Raw genomic sequence first — 19941 nt, 5'->3', positions numbered from 1 at the left:
TGTCAGTCCTTTTCAGAAGCTGTTTTAAGCCAGGATAATCTTCCCATGGGGTCTGGTCCAGTGCTGGGTCATAGATGAGATCCGTTGGGAATGACACATTCCCACCGTTGCTTCAGCAGGAAGGCTCCTCTGAGCCCGGCTTTATCACAGACCTGCTGCCACCATCAGGCTGCCACCAAAACCTGCTCAGGACGAAAACAGCAAAGTCCAGAGTGCTCCTACAACTGGATGGAGCACAAGTAATTTTGCATTCCATATATAGTGGTAGTTTTGTGATCTTTAAGAATTTAAAGACAAATGTAGTCTGTGGCAACAATAGCATTCCCCCTCCCCGCCCCCCGCCGCCCCAAATAGCCCTCAGAGAGCACATTTGCTGAGAGCAGATATCAGGACAGTTGTCTTTGTACCATTGGGATTGCTATGGAATCAGACCTGGGTGTCCCTGAGCCTGATTAGAAGGCAGCCATACAGCTAGGTCTTCAGCATGCATGTAGTGGTTGAAGGCAGGTCTCTGAGGAGTAGGGTGTCAGGGCCAGGTAGCATCAGTAACTGAGGCAAATGACTCATTGTCAGTTTGTCATGCTGAGAGAAATAGAAATGATCTTCTCACCCCCATTCCACTACTCGGTGTTTATTGTTTTTGGTTTGGCACTACTTGGGTTTATCTCGTTGAATAGTAATCTCAGAGTCCTGAACCAGGAACATGCCAAATTCCAAGTGTTAGCAATGTATGTTTGAAACTAGAGTCACAGTCTGAAAAATTTATTTGCTTACCTTGGCTACAGTCCCCCTTCCCCAAATCTCTAATAGGCTATGGCTATACAGGTTCATTCATTCATTTTATAAGTATTTATTCACACATACTAAGTGCTCAGGCACTTTCCTAGGCACTGGGAGCAAATGAACCCAAGAAGCCAGATAACTGCCTCATAGAATGTGGCCTTTAAATTATTAAATATTTAGTTTGTAAGAACCTTTGAGGACATTAAGACTAATGCCCTGTTAACCTAAGACTTTGGTCCCAAACCCCAAAGAGAGCTGACCTGAATCCAGAGGAGTCTCTATGACAAGACTGGGAAAACCAGAAATTCTTCTCATGTCTCTTTTCCCCTTGACCACCTAGTTCCTTTGTGGTTTCTCCAGAGCAGAGTGCTCCTTAGAGCTCACTGATTTCTAGGAAAGGAGGTTTATGGGATACATCCAGAATGACAGGGCTTCCAAGAAAGAGCAATCCAAGGATCAGTGTCCAAGAGGAGACTCCAAGTTGGGTGACTTTAAAGAGGCCTTTCCATATGGACACAAAGGTCATCAACCTGGACTCCACACCCAGCAACTCCAGGACAGGAAAGTGCTAGGCTTGACGCTGCTTCATGTCTGTACTTCCACTAATGAGGTGACCCTTTTCTGCCCCAGTGCACTATAGGAAGGACTCAGGTGAAGGGAAGAGGGCCTACATGACCTTTCATTACCTTTAGGATTTCATTTGGGGCCAACCTTGGGGATGCAAATTCAGAGGTGACAATTGGACATTTTCTCTTTCAGTCTCGAGACCTCCTGTTCTAGCCTGTCCTCTCCTTTGGGAAGATCGCCGAATGGCTGGACCAGTTAAAGTGCATTCCATTTCTGGACTGATAAAATTCTGCTCTGAAGGTGAGGTGAGCTATTTGGGTGGCCATAGATTCAATGGTTTCTCTAAAGTCTTTCAGGTTGTTACTTAAGATGAGTATCTAGACACTTTAGACTTAGCCTTAGAATGATTAAACATCGAGTGTGCTAGAACCTTTGAGGACATTAAGATTAATTCCCTGTTCCATTCCCCAATTTGTCACTTAAATTCCTCTGCCACATTCTGAGAGGTGTTTATCTGGCTTCTTTTTGAACAGTCACTTACAGGGACTTTTCTCTCTCAGGATGGTTTGGTCATCTGACAGCTCTAATAGAAGTTCTACTGTTATGTGAACCAGTTTCACTTTATATTAAACTTGTTCCCATTTTAAAGACAAAGCATTACTTTCATCTTTATATAGGACCATTTCAACAACTGGCACACTTGTCTCTGGGGCAGTACATGTGTTGGGGTTTCTGTGCTCAACAGAGAATGAATAATGTCTCTAAGGGGTTGGGTCAGAAAGACAGAACACTCCTTTACTGCAGCTGGAGCCCAAAACAAACAACTAACTGCAGGCTCCTCGCAGCCCTGTTTTCTGATCCAGTGAGCAGATTCTATCAGGGAAAGCATTTTGGTTTCTCCTGCCTTCATCTGCTTGAAAGATTTAGTTTGAGATTCAAGCACATTGTTGTCTTTTCCTTCTCGCATGGTTGACATAGTATTGCTTATCTGCTCTTATACAGATGTTTCATGTGCAGTGCAAGGATATCTCTTAAACGCTGCCAGGGAAATCAGAATCCAATTTCCCGAAGACTCAAATAGACCCTGGTTAGAATGTGCGTGTGGTGCTTTGAGATGGGTGCTTAACATAGTCTTTGCACAGCCCAGTTATTTTCCTCTGGGAGGGTGCTCAGAGAAGGGAGAAGCTTGCAGAGAAGCGCCCATTACCTTTTCAGAACTGGTGCCCAGAATACTTGGTTGATAGAGCAAATGATTATTAGCAAAACTTATTTATTTACCAAGTTGTGACTGTGTGTACCGAGAGATGAGAACATTAGAGTTCAATGGATGTAAAGACTCAAAGAGCAGTGGGAGGCTAACACAGAGAATTTTGCTGAGGAATGTGCCAGCATAGGCAAAGGAAAGGAAAACTTAGCTAGAACTAAGGGCATAACTGCAAAAATGAAGATGTCTTAATCCAGGCTGCTAAAACAACAATTGATATCATACAGTGGGTGGCTTGTAAAGAAGAAAATTTATTATTTACTATTCTGAGAGCCCTCGTCTGGATTTCAGATTGCTCACTTCCTGTTGTTTCTTCACCTGGCAGAGGGGCAAGGGAGTATTCTCAGGCCTCTTTTATGAGGGTACTAATCCCATTCATCAAAACTGTGCCCTCAGGACCTAATCACCCCCAAAGGCCACATTTCCTAATACCATCACCTGGGAGGTGGAGGTGTCTAGAATTTCAATCTATGAATCATAGGGGGACACAGGTATCCATCCATTCAGTCTATAGCTCCTACTAAGAACTTTGAAGAGTAAGGTTGACTGTATAACACAGGAATAGTGAAACCTTGCCCAGAAAAAAAGACATAAAAGAACATTTTAAAAAGTTAAAATTTCTTGACCATAGTTTTGTCCATAGCAAGTTGAAAACAAACCATAAGAATAGTTACAGCCTGCATGATTAGCATTATAACAGTTCCTTTCTCAGTATAATCTCAGGGGTCCAATAACATGGAGACCTGTCTGACTACTGAGAAAATGTGATGATGAAGCAGAGAAGAAGTGATGTGCTTTGAAGATGAAGGAGGGGGACACAAGTTAAGGAATACAAGTGACCAATAAAAGCTAAAGAAGGCAAAGTAGCAGTTCCCCTCCCTAGAACTTCCAGAACAAACCAGACCTGCTGACATCTTGACTGTAACCCAGTGAAATTGATTTTGGACTTCTGAACTCTACAACTTGTAAAAGAATAAATGTGTGTTGTTTTAATCCTAAATTTGTGGTAATGTGTTACAGCAGCAATAGGAGGCTACTACACATACCTTTATGTACTTTTAAAAGTGATTAGAGGAAAGCTGAAAATCTTGGACACTGATCAAAGGAGACTATAATTACCAGAATTAGCAAAGAAGGAATGAAAAATTCTTATCATGAACATACAGTGTGCAAGTGAATTTTGAAGCTTCTGCATAAGAAGAAAATATAAGATTGATACCTGTATTTTGCAAGATTTGTATATTAGACAAATTTTATGACAAAATGAGAACAGAGATCAGTGGCAGAATCAAAGTGTTTTAGAAGACAGCGACCTTCAGTGTTATCTTAGCCATGCTCCCATATCATAGATGAAGGCATTTGGAAATGGAGAGCTTCAGGAAATAGCTCCAAGTCACACATGAGGCCGTAGCAAGCTGGGACCAGACCTTTGCTTCCTGACTCCAAATCCCTCCCCTTTTCTCCTATCCCATGAAATGTAAATGTTTCCAAGTAATTTGTAGTGAACAGAGAAATGCTGTGGATGAATACAGTGGACAGTGCCTGTGATTGGCTCAGTCTTATGACTACTATTGGGTGTGAGTGGGAGGACATTATTGCAATTTTCACATGATACTAAAGTAGGGTATGAAGTTCACTGCTATGAGAAAAAAATAGAAAACAAAGAATTGAGAAATAGTCTTTAAATTTAAACATTTTAAAAAGTAGATTTACTTAGAGAAAAGGAATTTTTAAAAGTCTGATGGTCAAAATAGCATTATTCTGAGAGATCTGAAAACTTGATATGTTTTTCCCACTATCCTGACCTGAAACTGAAAATATTTTCATGTGAAGTATTCCAATTGTGTCCCCTCCCCAAATGTTTAAATTACTTAGAAATGTAGAAGGAGGAGGGAGAGGAAGTGAACGAGGAGGAGGAAGAAGAGCTTCCATGGCAGCAAAAGCAGAAGGAAAAGAAGAGATAACTTATAAAGGATGGTGATGCCCAAGGCCTTCCTTCTCCTCTAGATACACAGGCATGTGTCCATTCATCAAATATTCATTAAGCCAGAACCAGGTCCTGGGCTAGGGAGGCACTGTGAACAAAATTGCTGGAGCCTCTCTCCAATGGGGAGACATGCAATATATTATAGACATACTAGAGGCCCAGTGCATGAATTCGTGCACAGGTAGGGTCCCAGGAGGTGGGGGGTGGGGGGGCAGGATACGAACAGCCCTCCAGGCAGGTGGTAGGATGCCCTTGCCAGCCTGGGATCCAGATCCATCCCACTGACATTCGTGCTGGTTGTTGGGAGCCACCTGGCGGCTGCTTTTATATTGTTTCTTCCTTGCGGAGTGTCTAGGGTGGGGAAGCGGCCACGGTGCCTGAGGCCAACTTCCAGGAGGCCGGCAGTGCTGTTGGGCTCATGCCAGCGGCGCTGGTCTGTCAGTGCGTGGCCCATTCTCAGGAGATTGGACCTGCAGGACTACTGAAGGAGTGAGTGGCTGCTGCTGGGCTGATGGGCCGCCGCTGGGAGGGGCAGGAGGTCAGTCAGCTGAGCAGTGCTCTGACCACCAGGGAGCAGCTCCTGAGTTGAGCATGTGCCCCCTGGTGGTCAGTGCGTGTCATAGGTCGTTCAGTTGTGCGGTCACTTAGGCTTTTATATATAATGTTGTAGACCAATTTTACATCAATAAAAAAGGCAAAATCCAATTAAAAAGTTGGGAAATTTTTGAACACATTATCAAAGAAGATGTACAGATGTCCAATAAACACATATAAAAGTGATCAACATCCTTGGTCATCATGGAAATGCTAAACAATTCCACAATAAGATATCACTTTATACCAACTAGAATGGATAAACTTAAAAAGATGTGACACCAACTCTTGGAGAGATTGGACTTGTCATGCATTACTGATAGTGATATACATTGGAGAAGAGTTGGGAAGTTTCTTATAAAGTTAAGCATACATTTACTGTATAACCCAAAGTTTACTTTAAGTATTTAACCAAGAAAAATAAAATATATGTTCCCAGAAAACATTTTTACAAGAATCTTCATAACAGCTTTATTTATAATATATTCAAATAATGTAATTTTCATCAATAGGAGAGTGCATAGATAAATTATGATATGTTCATGCAATGGAACATAACTCAGCAATAAAAAAATAAAATATTGATACCTACAACCACTTGTATGAATTTTAAAACCATTAAGCAAAAGAAGATAGACAAAACAGACTCATTAGTACATTAATCCATTAATATGAGGTTCAAAAAGAGACAGACTAACTTGTGGTGTGGAAATTAGAACAATGGCTGCCTAGAGAGTGTGGTGAGACTTGACTGCAAAGTGGACATATGGGAACTTTCTCTCTTCTCCATCTGGTATCCCCATGATGCAAAGGTTGGTACACTTGAAGTTGTCCCAGAGGCTCTTTATACTATCCTCATTTTGTAAATTCTTTTTTCTTTTTGCTGTCCTGATTGGGTGTTTTCTATTTCCTTATCTTCCAAATTGCTGTTTTGATCCTTTGCTTCATCTACTCTACTGTTGATTCCCTGTAATGTATTCTTCATTTCAGTTTGTGTATTCTTCATTTCTGGCAGCTTCTTTTTTATGTTTTCTATCTCTTTTTTTATATTTCTTTTTGTTGTTGTTGAAGTTCTCAGTCAATTTATCTACTCTTCCCTTAAGTTCATGAGCATCCTTATAAGTATTTTGAACTCTGCATCTAATAGATTGTTTGTCTCCATTTTATTTAATTCTTTTATTGGTGTTTTGTTCTGTTCTTTCATATAGGACATGTTTCTTTGCTGCCTCTTTTTTTTGCTGTGTTACTATTTATATGTATCAGATAGAGCTGCTATATCTCCTGGTCTTGGTAGAGTGGCCTTGTGTAGTAGGTGTCCTGTAGGGCCCAGTGGCACAGCCTCTCTGGTCACTTGAGCTGGGGGCTCCAGGTACAACCCCCATGTGGACTGTGTGTACCCTCCTGTTCTAGTTGAACCCTGACTTCTCTTGGTAGGTAAATAGGAGGGATTTACCCTCAGGCAGATTGGCTGCAATGATTGGCATTGACTCCAAGGGAGGATCTTCTTTGTAGGGCCCACTGACTAGAGCATGACTCACTTCAGTGGGGCTCTGGTGCCTGATGGGTCCACCCCTTGAGTGTATTGATGGTGGACCTAGTAGGTTAATAATGCTTCCTCACAGTCTGAAATTGTCCACTGTGTGTGGTGGCTCTGGAGCCTCCCAGGAGGTACAGGCCAAGGTCACCTGCCCCTTGTGCTCTGTCCAGGGCCAGCTTGAGTAAGCTACAAAGTAATCTGCAGATGGCTGCTACTTGTTCTGGACTAGGAGGTTCCTGGGAGAGGTCAAGCTGCAAACCCTAGCAAGTTGCTGCTATCTGAAACCTGGTGCCACTTAGCAAAATGTATGGGGCATACCAAGGCCCAGATTCTTCTTGTATGAGAGATTTTAGAAAGTCCGAAGCATGAGCCAAGACAGGCTGTTTGTTGGAAAAGCCTCTGGAAACAGCTAGGATAGGCCTGCAAGTTGGGTGAGGCAGGGTCTCTGGGCACCACCACGGCTAGGCTAACAGTGTTAGCCAAGTTGATGGAGACTCAGATATGGTGCCCACTGCCAGCTCTGTGGGGGATGGATCAACAAAGGAACAATGGCCTCTGTTAGCACTTCTGTGTGGGAGAAAGTTGCCCCTCCAGCCTTTGTTCTGAAGCCAGACTATTCATTTTCTTCCTGTATGTTCCTGGTGCCTTTCCAGCTGCTCTCTGGGTGTTGGAGCTCAGAGAAAGTGAGTATGAATAAAACTGTTCATGGGCCCTTTAAGAGGAACACCTGGGACTCCAGAAGCCCTCCATCTCACTCATCCACAATACCAGCTGGTTTTCACAGCCAGAAGTTATGAGGACTTCTCTTCCTGGCACTGGAACCCTGGGCTAAGGGGCATTGTGGAAGGCTGGGGTCCATTGCACAGGTAGGTGTGGGACCAGCCTGTTTAGAGTCTCCTCTCCTCCTACCAGTCTCTACATGGCTTCTTCTGTATATCCTTAGTTATGAGATGTCTATCTGATGAAATTTTGTAAGTCTGATTATGTTTTAGTTGATTCATGTATATTTACACTTCCAGTGGTTTTGTTACTTCTCAGAGTTATGTTATTTAATTTGTAGAAATACAGAAGATTGGATGACATGTATCCAGAGTGAGAATTTGTTTCTCTGACAATGATTACTCATATTTGTACAGAATAAACATTACAGATGCCTTAAATCCAGATGCCCCAAATAAATTGCAGCTATAGATTTCATTTACCAGAAAAGTTGACATCAACATTTATTTTTTTACCTTTTTAAGATTTAATTTTTATATTGTTCAAGAAAAGATTGTCATTTTTTAAAAAAGTAATTCTACTAATCATGATAATACAAGTAATCTGAATGAAATTTTTTATTTTAAACAGAAAGTGTTCAATTTTGTACATATAAAATAATTGAGAAATATCAAATGAGAACATTGCAACTTCATAATTAAAATGATCTAGTATTCTAAACCATTTATAGTTGAATTATGAAGTGAATAGTGTGGGAGAGGATGGCAATCTTGAAGTATAATTATAAGAGCTAACATTTACCCAACATCTCCTATGTTTAAGGCACTCTTCTAAGGCTTTTACAGAGTTTAACTCATTGACGCTCTCTTCGGTTTCTATTCGTAAAAAAACAACAGAGAAACCCATGGGAGGTTCATGATCTAATTATTTCAATCACATAGATTAATAAATCAAATGAGAGGCATTAAGGAAATTGTAATCTTCTAGAGTCAGTATGGCAGAACAGAAATTTGAACCAAGACCCTGCTCCCTCTAACTCTCCAACCCTGAATGACCCTGTACCAAGCGTGTTGACTACCAAGCAAATAGTGATTATATAGTAGTTGTAACTGAAACAATGATCCAGCCACTGTCTATAAAGTTTGGGACTTTTTTCTTATAAGATTACCAGGATTTTTTGGCAATCGATACATTGAAGTGCTATGAAAATTCTATAAATGCTTTAAGTGAAGATAGCAGCTATGATACAGTTCAAATGCTGAATATTGGAGTATTTTAACATTTTTTCTTGTATGTTTTCAAAGTATTAGCTTTATATCTAATTATTTCTGATCCACTGAGTTTTAAAGAAGTAAATGACAAGACTCAATCATAGAGAGAATAGAGGGAAATAATAATTTATTGAGCATGTAATTGGGCCAGGCCTGGCCTTTATTGGCATTATCTCAAATAATACACAAAGTAACCCTCTCTCTATACACACACACACACACACACACACACACACACACACACACACACACACACACTAGGGACCCAGTGCATGAATTCGTGCACCTTGAAAGGAACTGTGGGCTGTGAGGCTGCACTGGGCACAGGGGTAGGTCTCAGCCCATCCTCCACGCCCCCACGTGGCCCCTCCCACTGTGGCCCCCAGGTCCCCTGTCTGACAGCGCTGGCCCCACTCGCACCCATTGACAGCACGGAGCAATTGATGCCAGCGCCAGCAGTGGATGTGAACGGGGCTGGTGCTGTCAGTAGGTGCAAATGGGTCCGGCGCCGACAGTGGGTGTGAGCAGCGGCCACTGTCCTGATCGCCCCTCAGGAGCAAGGGGAGGTGGAGAAGCCCTCAGGGATGATCAGGGCATGCAGCCGCTGCTCAGACCCGCTGACGGTACAGAGTGATTGGGACCAGTGCCAGGCACTGGCAGCAGGTGCAAAGAGTGGCTCCAGCTCTGGCCGCAGGTGCAAGGACCGCGGCGCATGGGAGCAAAGAATTTTCAGTAACCACCGAGGCTTGCCCCAATGACAGCGACTGGTGCCCTGCCTTGATCTGGTATCCCCGCTCACATGCTCCACCATCCCACTGAGGGTGACGCCCATCATGTTCCATGCTTTACCACCTGCTACTGATGCCCACCATGTTTCACGCGTGCCCCCTGGTGGTCAACGCACATCATAGTGACTGGTTGTTCAGTTGTTCCACCATTCAGTCTATTTGCATATTAGCCTTTTATTATATAGGATATATGTGTGTGTGTGTGTGTGTGTGTGTGTGTGTGTGTGTGTATTTTTTAAATTGATTTCAGAGAGGAAGGGCAAGAGAGATAGAAACACCAATGATGAAAGAGAATCACTGATCAGCTGCCTCCTACATGCTCCCTATTGGGAATTGAGCCTGCATCTGGGTCCTGACCAGGAATTGAACCATGATCTCCTGATTCATAGGTTGAGGCTCAACCACTGAGCCACACCAGCCAGGCCGCAAAGCTATTTTATTATCCATTCATTTATTAATTCAGTAGTTGGGGATAGTGACAGAAATGAATTTCAGTATGAAATATTATAGATGAAAATGGGGAGGATTAGAGACCCAGTGGGGCTGAGGTTGGGCCCACGAACATGGAAAAAGATAGAGATGGAGGTGGCTTTTGGTTGGGGATAGGGATGAGATGTGGTTGGAGACAGTGTATCACCATCTGACCTACTGTGTATTTTACTTATTGGTGTATTGTCTTTTTTTCTCCTATAAGAATATGATACAAGAGAGTTCAGATTATTTTTGTTTGTTTTTTTTTTAACTGTTATATTTCCAGGGTCTAAAATGAGGCCTAACATATAGTAAGTAGACATAACTACTTATTAAATGATTTCATAAATATTCATTGTGCTATGCCAGTCACTTTCCTAGTGCTGGGCTGTCCATGATAAAAGAAGCTGCCCTTGCTCTTAATAAACTTGCAGTTGAGAGATGAACATATAAACAGGATGTTACTATTAATGTGAAAGGTCCTAAGTACTGTGAAGGCAGGAATTCAAGAAGCACTTGTGTGATCCCTTGAACCTGATCCTGTCCTGGGGAAGCAGAATGGCCTTCTTAGAAAAGGCAAGAGCAGCTAGGCTGAGGCAGAAGGCAATAGGAATCGCCAGAAAAGCTGGGGGAAAGGATGTTTCAGGCAAAATAAACAAGGCAACGACTGACATCTAAGAGGAGGCATGGCAGTTTGCTCAAATGTCTAAAGTTGCTCTTAATGTTTTTGTTTGAGTTTTGAGAAAATTGAAGGTAAGAAAAGAAAAGTATTTGGCTTAATTCACTTGCTATGAATTAAGATTACAACTCAGTTCTGTCTGCACTCAAATGCCACAGCTTTACTAATGTGCCCCAGGCATATGACCTTACAGATCAGTGTCTCTCGTGTATCAGATGCCCTCCTGTTTATGTGGCCAAAACTTTCCAAGTGGAAAACATTAGTCTCATTTCTTACCATTTAACCTATTCTTCAGAGAATAGGTTAAATAGTTAAATAGACTAAAGCTAACTTTTCTGGACTTTCCCATGTGATGTAGACCGGGACCAAGCTAAGCATATAAGAGATTGTGTTCACATTCTTAAGACACCAAAGAGTCATTTTGTGGATTATATGTACATTTAATCAATACAGCTTAAAGGGCTGGAAGGTTTCATGTGCCATCCAAAAAAAAAAAAAAAAAGCTGATTTTCTCCTAGGAAATATGGGGGTTATCATCCTTGTGCCGAGAGAATAATTGCTCAACAATTATTACAGAAGAATTGTGCCAACTTCTGTAATAAGCAGAGACTAACTGATGGAAGATTGGGCTTGTGTCCAGCCAATGCCATCTGCATCTGCAGCACTTATCCTGCATTACCTGTTAGCTAGCTTTGCCTTCTTCTGGAGACTTCATTTGCCCTTGCTCATAGAACCACACATTTTTTTGAGTTGGAAATGTTTTTGTCCTCTTATTTTACATTCCTGCTATAATTATCACCACCCAAGTGCTCTAGACCATTCTGTTTCCCCTTCATCTTTGTGTGCGCAGCAGATGTCTCACAAAGGTAGGAACATAGTGAACTTCAAGTCTGTGAAAGGCAGCCCTATTGTGGTCTGTTCTTGAAACCATGGGGGCCTCTAATAATGTCCACAGCTGAGAGAAATTGTCTCTGACTGATTGCTACAAACAGGGCAGTTCTAAATACGTAGAGTCACCTGGTGACTCAAGAGTTCTTCTATCATGGCAGTATTACCAAGGCTCTCCAGCACTCTTCTTGGCCATTTTCTCCCATGTAAGAACAAGTTACTAGGATTTGGAAAATGTGAGTCTCAGCTTTAGATTTTCCATTTACAATTCCTTCATTTTCTGCCTCAGTTTTCTAATATGTTTCGTTTCAGCTCTCTTACTATGACTAGCCATCATTTCAAGCAGAGAACTTGTCTCAATGACATAGAAACATTGCTGAGTATTAGTAGCATCTCCAAGTCATGTGACTGCCTTTATTCACAAACGTGAAGAAAGCAACAACACAAATGTCAGGGATTTCAAACAAGTGGTTATATAAATGTCACTTCTTGTCTACTTTCTGAGAGAAGACATTTGAAACATTCTATAATTCTTTTCAGTGGCATCTTAAATATTATTAAAAGACTAACTTTAGGGCTGGGTTCTTAGCAAACATTGTTAGGAATTTGGGTTCTGGAGTCTGCCCAATAAAACAACACAGTGTTTAGTTAGAATGGTACTTAGTTATGCTACAGGAACAAATTAATCTTGAAAAATCAGTGGTTTAATATATTGTAAACTTATTTATATATATTTTATGTAAAATTTGATGCCAGTCAATAATGATTCTCTTTTATCCAGTGTCTCAGGAATTGAGGCTCCTTCTAACTTGAGACATTGCTATCTAAACATGTGACTTCCCAATTTGCCAAGGCAAGGGGAAAGGTTAGTATGAAATTGACACATTAGCATTAGAATGCCTTGGCATCCAAATGTCACCATCATTTCCATCCATGCTTCCTTAGCTAGAAGAGTTTTATGGCTTTGCCTAACTACTAGGGTCTGGCGAGTATAGTCTTCCCATGTTGCCAGGAAGCAGGGTAGAACCAATTCAGAGAAGTATTAGGTGTCTCTATCTACCCAGCCCCATCTCCTTCTTAGCCAAGCTTGGGAAAATTAGGTTTCCTTACGTATAAATTAACTGAAATAATAATAGTTTCTACCTAATGTGGCTATTGTGCAGATCAAACATGATAATGTACATAAAACATTTAATATACCTGGCACAGAATAAGTACATAATAAATGTTAGGTATTATTTTTGTTGTTATTGATTAACTGAATGGCCTAATAGTCAATTGTATTAGGAGTGATGAAAGCACTTCATAGCTAACTTCTGAATTACTTAGTGGAGAGCCTTTAGTGCAAAAATCAGTTAATTTCCAGTAGGCTCTGAGTTTTCTTTAAACAACTGTTACAACATTATGAGTATTACAATTTCTAGATGAGATTCTTCTCTTGCTATGAAACTAGCACTCTCCTGATTTAGGTCAATTTTATCCAAATGAAAATGCATTTGTGTGATGATGTCAGTTCTTTGAAGTGTTTTTCATTTTCTACATCCACTAAGCAAGATAATATTTTGATTTTGAGGCTGTTTTGTTTTGTATTTAAAATCATCTGGAGCTTTCTTCCTCTAATAAGTCCGTTGCAAGAAAGAATAAAGCAGATGTACCAAGCAGGCAGGAAAATTCTTATGAGTCTTGGCCACTGGCTCAAGAGCCTCAATGAAAAGGAAGGGAAAATGAACATGTACTGATCACCTGCTTTGTGCTTTGAACTCGACATGTCATTTTATTTAAACATCACAGCAAATTTATGAGATAATATTATTTTAGTTTACAGATGAGAAAACTGAGAGTTCGAGTAACAGGCCCAAGGTCTCAAAGCTGATAAATGGTAGGGCCTAGATTTAAACTATTCCTTGAGGGAGGGAGGAAAATAATAGAAATAATATATACTTTGCAGTGAGAAAGAGCTGAGTTTGAATCCTGGCTTTGCCACTTCTAACATTGTACCTTGATTAAGTTACTTAATTTAGTTTGTCCATCCATATAATGAAGATAATAATAATGACAACAATAGCAACTAAACTTACATAGGCTTATTGGCAGGATTTTTACATAGGACTTACTGTGCCAGGTTCTTTTGATAACCATTATGTATATTAACCCATTTAATCTATACAACTACCTGATTAAAGTGGAGAACATTATTATCCCTATTTTACAAAAGACAGAACTGAAATACTAAGTGATTAAGCAGTTTGCCCAAGGTCACACAGCTGGTGAGCTGCAGAGTATGAGTTCAAACCCAAGTACTCTATATAATTATAAAAGGATAATATGCAAATGGACTGAATGGTGGAACAACCGGTCACTATGACGCACACTGACCACCAGAGGGCAGATGCTCAATACAGGAGCTGCCCCCAGCCTGCAGGCCCTGATCACCTAATCGGGGCCTGCCAGCCAACCTCTCGGTCCCTTACCCCCGGCCGGCAGGCTTCTATGCTCGATGGAGAATGGGGAACTGGGGGTTGGTGGCAGTGGGGGGGTAGGGCCGGCTGCTGGCAGCCGGGGAATATGGCCCTGATCTCAGGCCAGGCCTAGGAACCATACCCGCATTTGAATTTCGTGCGCCAGGCCTCTAGTAATGTCATAAAGTGCCCATGGTAGGACCTCAACAAATACACATCATCTTTTCACTCCACATTACTGACAGGATATTTCCAAGGGGTGTCTTCTCTCAGAGAAGGGGCAATCTGGCCTGGGGACCACTGACCACTGGCCTAATATGACCACTGGCCTAATATTTCCTTTAGCCATCGAAAGGCTCCTCATCTACCATTTATATTGTCTTAGATTCTTTCCTTCTATAGAACAGGCACTTGCCATTTCCCTAATCTTTAAGGAAATAACATTTTGGGATGGACTGTCCAGTGTCCATTAGTCTGTATAATGGGGAAGTTGTTTACCCCATGGGAGGCTGTGGGTGATAAAATGAAGATTAAGGAGTCAAATCATCACCCACCCAATGACAAGTTAACTAGATAATACAATTGCTTAGAGATGTTATCATATATTTGGTTTTTGCTAATGGAGAGCTTAACTATAATACTTTTAAATTGTCTACCCATTATTCTGTTGTTAGTCCAAATTGTTAAGAATCGTTCCTCATTTCCTTTCAATTCATCTATCACAGAAATCTTAAGGGATGCAGAGAAGTTCTACTTTCAGATGAGCAGTTAAATGGATAGGAACAATAAGAGAAGATGTGAAAGGCCTAAAGCCTTAGATTAGATCTGGCATCAGTGAATTTGGAGGAACTGCTGAAAGAGGGAAGTACTCGCTAGCTGAAGCATTAAGATGATTAGCTATATTGACTACAGAGAGCAGTCACAGTCATATGAAAATGTTTTCCAAACCTCCAGGCAAAAGGACAGTCTCAGTGAAACAAATAACTCTCAGAGTCATTTTGTGAAGTGAATCCACAAGGGACCTACAACTTATGAACCCTCTTAATAGCCCTGTTTTAATCTTCTTTCTAACACCACTTATAAAAATGTACGAGTCTGGGTTAAGTGAGAGTGGTTTTATATGATAACTTTTTGTGCTTATATCTTTTGATAGATTCTTATTCCAAATTTAAGACCTAAAATTATGCAGTACACACACACACACACACACACACACACACACACACACACACAAACACACATTTGTTTCAGCATTGTTGTATTATTGTATACAAGGGGTCCAATGCACGAATTCGTGCACCTTGAAAGGAACTGTGGGTGGAGAGGCTGCGGTGGGCACAGGGGCAGGTCTTGGCGCATCCTCTGCACCCCTGCCTGGCCCCTCACACTGTGGCCCTGGATCCCCTAACTGCTGACAGAGTGGAGCGATTGGGGCCGGCACCAGCAGTGGGTGCGAACGTCGGGCAGGACCATGGTGCACAGAAGCAAAGAATTTTCAGTAATCACCAGAGGCTCACCCAGATGACAGCGACCAGCACCCTGCCTTGGTCTGGCACCCCCGCTTACCTGCTCCACCATCCCACTGAGGCCGACGTTCAAAATGTTCTGCATTCTGCAGCCTGTTGCCAGCACCCACCACTGATATCCGTCATGTTCCATGTGCACCCCCTGGTGATCAGCACATGTCATAGCAACCGGTTGTTTGGTTGTTCAGTTGTTCCTCTGTTCAGTCTATTTGCATATTAGGGTTTATATATATATAGACTAGAGGCCCGGTGCATGAAATTCGTGCACGGGGGTGTGTGTCCCTCAGCCCAGCCTACACCCTCTCCAATCTGGGACCTCTTGAGGGATGTCCGACTGCCCATTTAGGCCTGATCCCGACCTGCCTCTGTGCCCACCACAGCCTCACCATCCACCCACTGGGATCAGGTCTAAACGGGCAGTCAAACATCCCTCTCACAATCCTCTCCCAACTGCTCGCCTGCCTGCCTGCCCAATTGCCCCTAACTGCTTCTGCCTGCCAGCCTGATCACCCCCTAACCACTCCCTTGCCAGGCTGATCGACGCCTAACTGCTCCCCTGCCAGCCCGATTGCCCCTAACTGCCCTCCCCTGCCAGCCTGGTCACCCCTAACTGCCCTCCCCTGCCAACCTGGTTGCCCCTAACTGTCCTCCCCTGCAGGCCTGGTCACCCCTAACTGCCCTTCCCTGCTGGCCTGGTCACTCCTAACTGCCCTCCCCTGCCAGCCTGGTCACCCCTAACTGCTCTCTCCTGCAGGCCTAGTCCCCCACAACTGCCCTCCCCTGCTGGCCTTGCCCCCCCCAACTGCCCTCCCCTGTCAGCCCAGTCACCCCTAACTGCCCTCCCCTGCAGGACTGGTTTCCCCAACTGCCCTCCTCTGCTGGCCTGGTCACCCCTAACTGCCCTCCTCTGCTGGCCTTGGTCACCCCTAACTGCCCTCCCCTGCAGGCCTGGTGCCCCCGCAACTGCCCTCTCCTGCCAGCCATCTTGTGGTGGCCATCTTGTGTCCACACAGGGGCAGCCATCTTGTGTTTGGAGTGATGGTCAATTTGCATATTACTCTTTTATTAGATAGGATCATATGAATTGCTCAGTATCCTTGGTAAGTTATGGGTACATTACAATAGTTCAATCCAATACACATCATGGAGACATAGTATATATGAGGCAGTAGGCTATTTACCTCACTGCATTAGAAGAGATGTGTGCAGCAGGGACCTCAATGCGCCTACTAACCCCATCTAATCAGTTACCAAATCCTGTGGACTTCTCTAAGGACTGCCACTCCACTACACTGCCTGCCAGTTGCCACCACTGTCTCAGGCCTGTATCACCACCCCAGCTTCTCACAGGCCTGCCCAGACCTCTCCCCTTCCTTTAAACAGCAGTCTGTCCTTTAAAATGTTAAGCTCATCATGTTGCCCCCCCCACACCCGACAATTCTTCCCAGTACCCAGCTGCCCTCAGCATAATGTTCAAATTCACCTCAGACCTTCCAGAGCCCTGTGAGCTTCCCTCACAGACTGGCCAGCATCCCCACGTTCCCTTTCTAGCTGCACCATTCTCCAGTCTCACTCCTCTGTCATTTTATCAGAGGAGCTCTGCCCACTCCTGCCCTATAGCCTTTACACATCTGCTTCCGCCTGTGCAGCTCTCCCGGCTTCACTTCGCTAGCTCCTGCACTCTTTTTGAATACTCTGTATTTGTTTCATGTCTCTATCATTGAAGTTTATTTGCACACTTAGTGATATAATTAAGTTTCAGGTCCTACAAAAACAAACTCACAAACCTCCCTGAGGAGGGGGTTGATTGCTGTATCCCCAGTATCCAGAGCAGTACCCCACACAGAGAGATGCCAAGTACTTGTTGAATGAATGCATGAAATAACTTACTATGCTTGGAGAAAAAAAGGATATTTGCAACTAACCTAACATAAAAAAAAAAGGAAAGAAATACTGTGGGGTACAGATAAGAAGGCCATTCATTCTTTGTAGTGAGACTGAGGAAATCTCCAAAGATTCAAAATGGACTTTTAAGGATAAGCAGAATTAAGATATGCAAAGGTAAGCACATGGCCAAAAGCAGGGGGCACTGTTGAGGGGTGGTGACAAGTCTAATAGAGCAACCATGAGGGACTGTGGTGACTATAGAGGCAGGTGGCTAGAAGGGAAGATGGCCTTGAATATCATACCAATAAGTTGGGGCATGCATATTGTCACACCAATAGCATAACCTCGGATGATTTTAGCAATAATGATTTATCGGTGGGTGAGAGCAATCTAGGTGAGGGGAAAATGAAAGCCTGCGGAACTGGACTAATGGGGAAGGGAATGAAAGCAAGGAACAGATTCCAGAGATAGCGCAAAAATCAAGGTTTTTCCCCCCACATCTTTCATCTCTCTTTTACTTTGGGTATTAGTTTTACTTTCTCAGGCAGGCACTTTCTGAAATTTTTCTTATACAGTGGTTGTCATCACAGTCTCTTTAGATGCTACCAGGTATTCAAAATACCTAGAGAAGAGCCCTCAGTGACCTGGTTGGTAGCACATCCATTCACTCCTGGGGCCGGGAAGAGGTGTTCTATGCTAGCAGCTCTCTAGAACCGTAGACCTGATATTGTGTGTTAGGGTGGGTCTCTACAGGAAGAGGGGTTCTGCTATGGAAAGAAGGAAAAGGCTTGGTAAGACCAAACAAGAGATGTCTCCTACATATACCTTGATATACAGCATCTGAAGTGCTGACTATTGTCACATATTTGGAGACTATAGATCTTCACAGCTATCTACATGTCTCTTTCTGCCATTCATTCAACTTTTCTTATAATAATCCCAAATATCTTCTTCTTGCTTGCAATTGCTTGCAATTTAAAGAAAATGAAAAGCCCCACTTTTTCTCCCTCTTATGGATCTCCAGTTTGGTTAACTAAAGGAGTATGTTCTTCCTTTAATAAAGTTGGAGAGCACTCTTTTCATTCCAGAAATAAAAGAATATTTGTGTAGAAAAGGAAATAGTGGAGCACAATATTTCTGCTTCTTCTGATTCTATTTTGTTTCATAGTTGAATAGTATCCTAGACAGCCAAGGGGAGGTAAATAAATGGAACTAACATTTCACTTAAGAAATTTAAACAAAGCAAAGCAAATAACCATTACAGTTCTGGGATCCAACTCTGACCTGGTTTGGATTCACTAAGTCTTTATTCTTTTTTTTTTCCTTTTTATACTAAGTATTTTATTTGTATGCTGCTGCTAGTGTATATAAAGTAATCATTCTTATGAAATAGAAATTCATGAAAATTCAGAGAGATAGATGTTAAGGACTGACAAAAGCAGAAGTTTGTATGGTACGGCACATGTTATAGGGTAAGCTTTTTGTACAGGCTTCAGTTTTAGCTCTCTGAATAGTCACTAGTTCAAGAACAGTGATTTAGAACACCTTCAAAATTCATTTTACTACAAAAAGGAACAAACTTTCTGGGGTCTGAAGGGATTGGTACTTGAAGATACTCCAGTCAGCAGGGGGTCACGTTGAGCATTCTGCAGACAGAACTGTTTCAAATCTGCAGCTGCCTGGGAAACCTTCACGCGGTTGAGCCCGGCCTCCAGCTGGAGCTGTTGAACCACTTTCTTCATAGCTGTGATGCTGGACGAACCAGACATGGTGCACGCCAGTGCAGGGGAGATTTGTCCATAGCGGTAGGCCAGTGGTCGTGGGTTCACAGGACCAGATGGCGGGCAGCGATGCAGGGGGGAAGTATTTATTCTTATAGTTCAAAATAATCCATTAAAAAAAAAACACACACAGATGGATATGAGCTAACAGCTTGATAGTTTATCTGATATTTCCCATAATTATTCTTGCATTATTTATTTTATAATATCAAATAGTATTTGACAGCTGTATCTTTGAGCAACTATATCTAAAGGCATATAATTTAAAGCATATTTTATTTAAAAGAGAAATCTTGATGTTCTTAGAAAAATCAAAGCCACTAAAACATAAACATAACTCATTAAGAATGTTCAAATTATATTTTGATGGATTTTAAAAACTGTAAGATTTTAACAAAGCCTCTAGGGAATATTAGAATTTGCATTGGAAAGGCATTCTGTGGAATTGCATAAAACTCTTAAAGGTAAGAATTTTCATGGGCCACTAAGGACTTTTGTAGAGCCCCATAAAAGTACAATTTCTATAAAATATCATGTTAATGCATTTTAGTTTATCTTTGTGCCTTTGCTCCATCTTTAACCTAGCAATTATTCCATCTTTTACTTTCTTTGTTATTTTCAACTTTTGAGGACCATGTTATCTAAAAATACTATTTGAAACGGCACTGAGAAACATTTTTGTGACACTATCAGCCAATAGTGTCATGGGTTGAGAGCAGGTTGAAACAGAAACTTTCAA

General features: G+C 42.2%; 1 protein-coding gene across 1 annotated transcript; it reads right to left on the bottom strand.

Moving 5' to 3' along the window:
- Positions 1 to 18962: 18962 nt before the first annotated feature.
- On the bottom strand, positions 18963 to 19190 carry LOC103292609 (guanine nucleotide-binding protein G(I)/G(S)/G(O) subunit gamma-5-like). The gene has a single exon (XM_054722672.1). The coding sequence runs from the start codon at positions 19188 to 19190 to the stop codon at positions 18984 to 18986; it is 207 nt and encodes a 68-aa protein (XP_054578647.1). The 3' UTR covers positions 18963 to 18983.
- Positions 19191 to 19941: the final 751 nt, after the last annotated feature.

This window comes from Eptesicus fuscus, chromosome 2 (assembly GCF_027574615.1).
Source record: "Eptesicus fuscus isolate TK198812 chromosome 2, DD_ASM_mEF_20220401, whole genome shotgun sequence".
NCBI classification, from domain to species: domain Eukaryota; kingdom Metazoa; phylum Chordata; class Mammalia; order Chiroptera; family Vespertilionidae; genus Eptesicus; species Eptesicus fuscus.
This window is presented reverse-complemented; position numbering and strand designations above follow the sequence as displayed.

Excerpts from the sequence above, each read along its gene's own strand:
- LOC103292609 (XM_054722672.1), bottom strand. The coding sequence starts at position 19,190 with ATGTCTGGTTCGTCCAGCATCACAGCTATGAAGAAAGTGGTTCAACAG.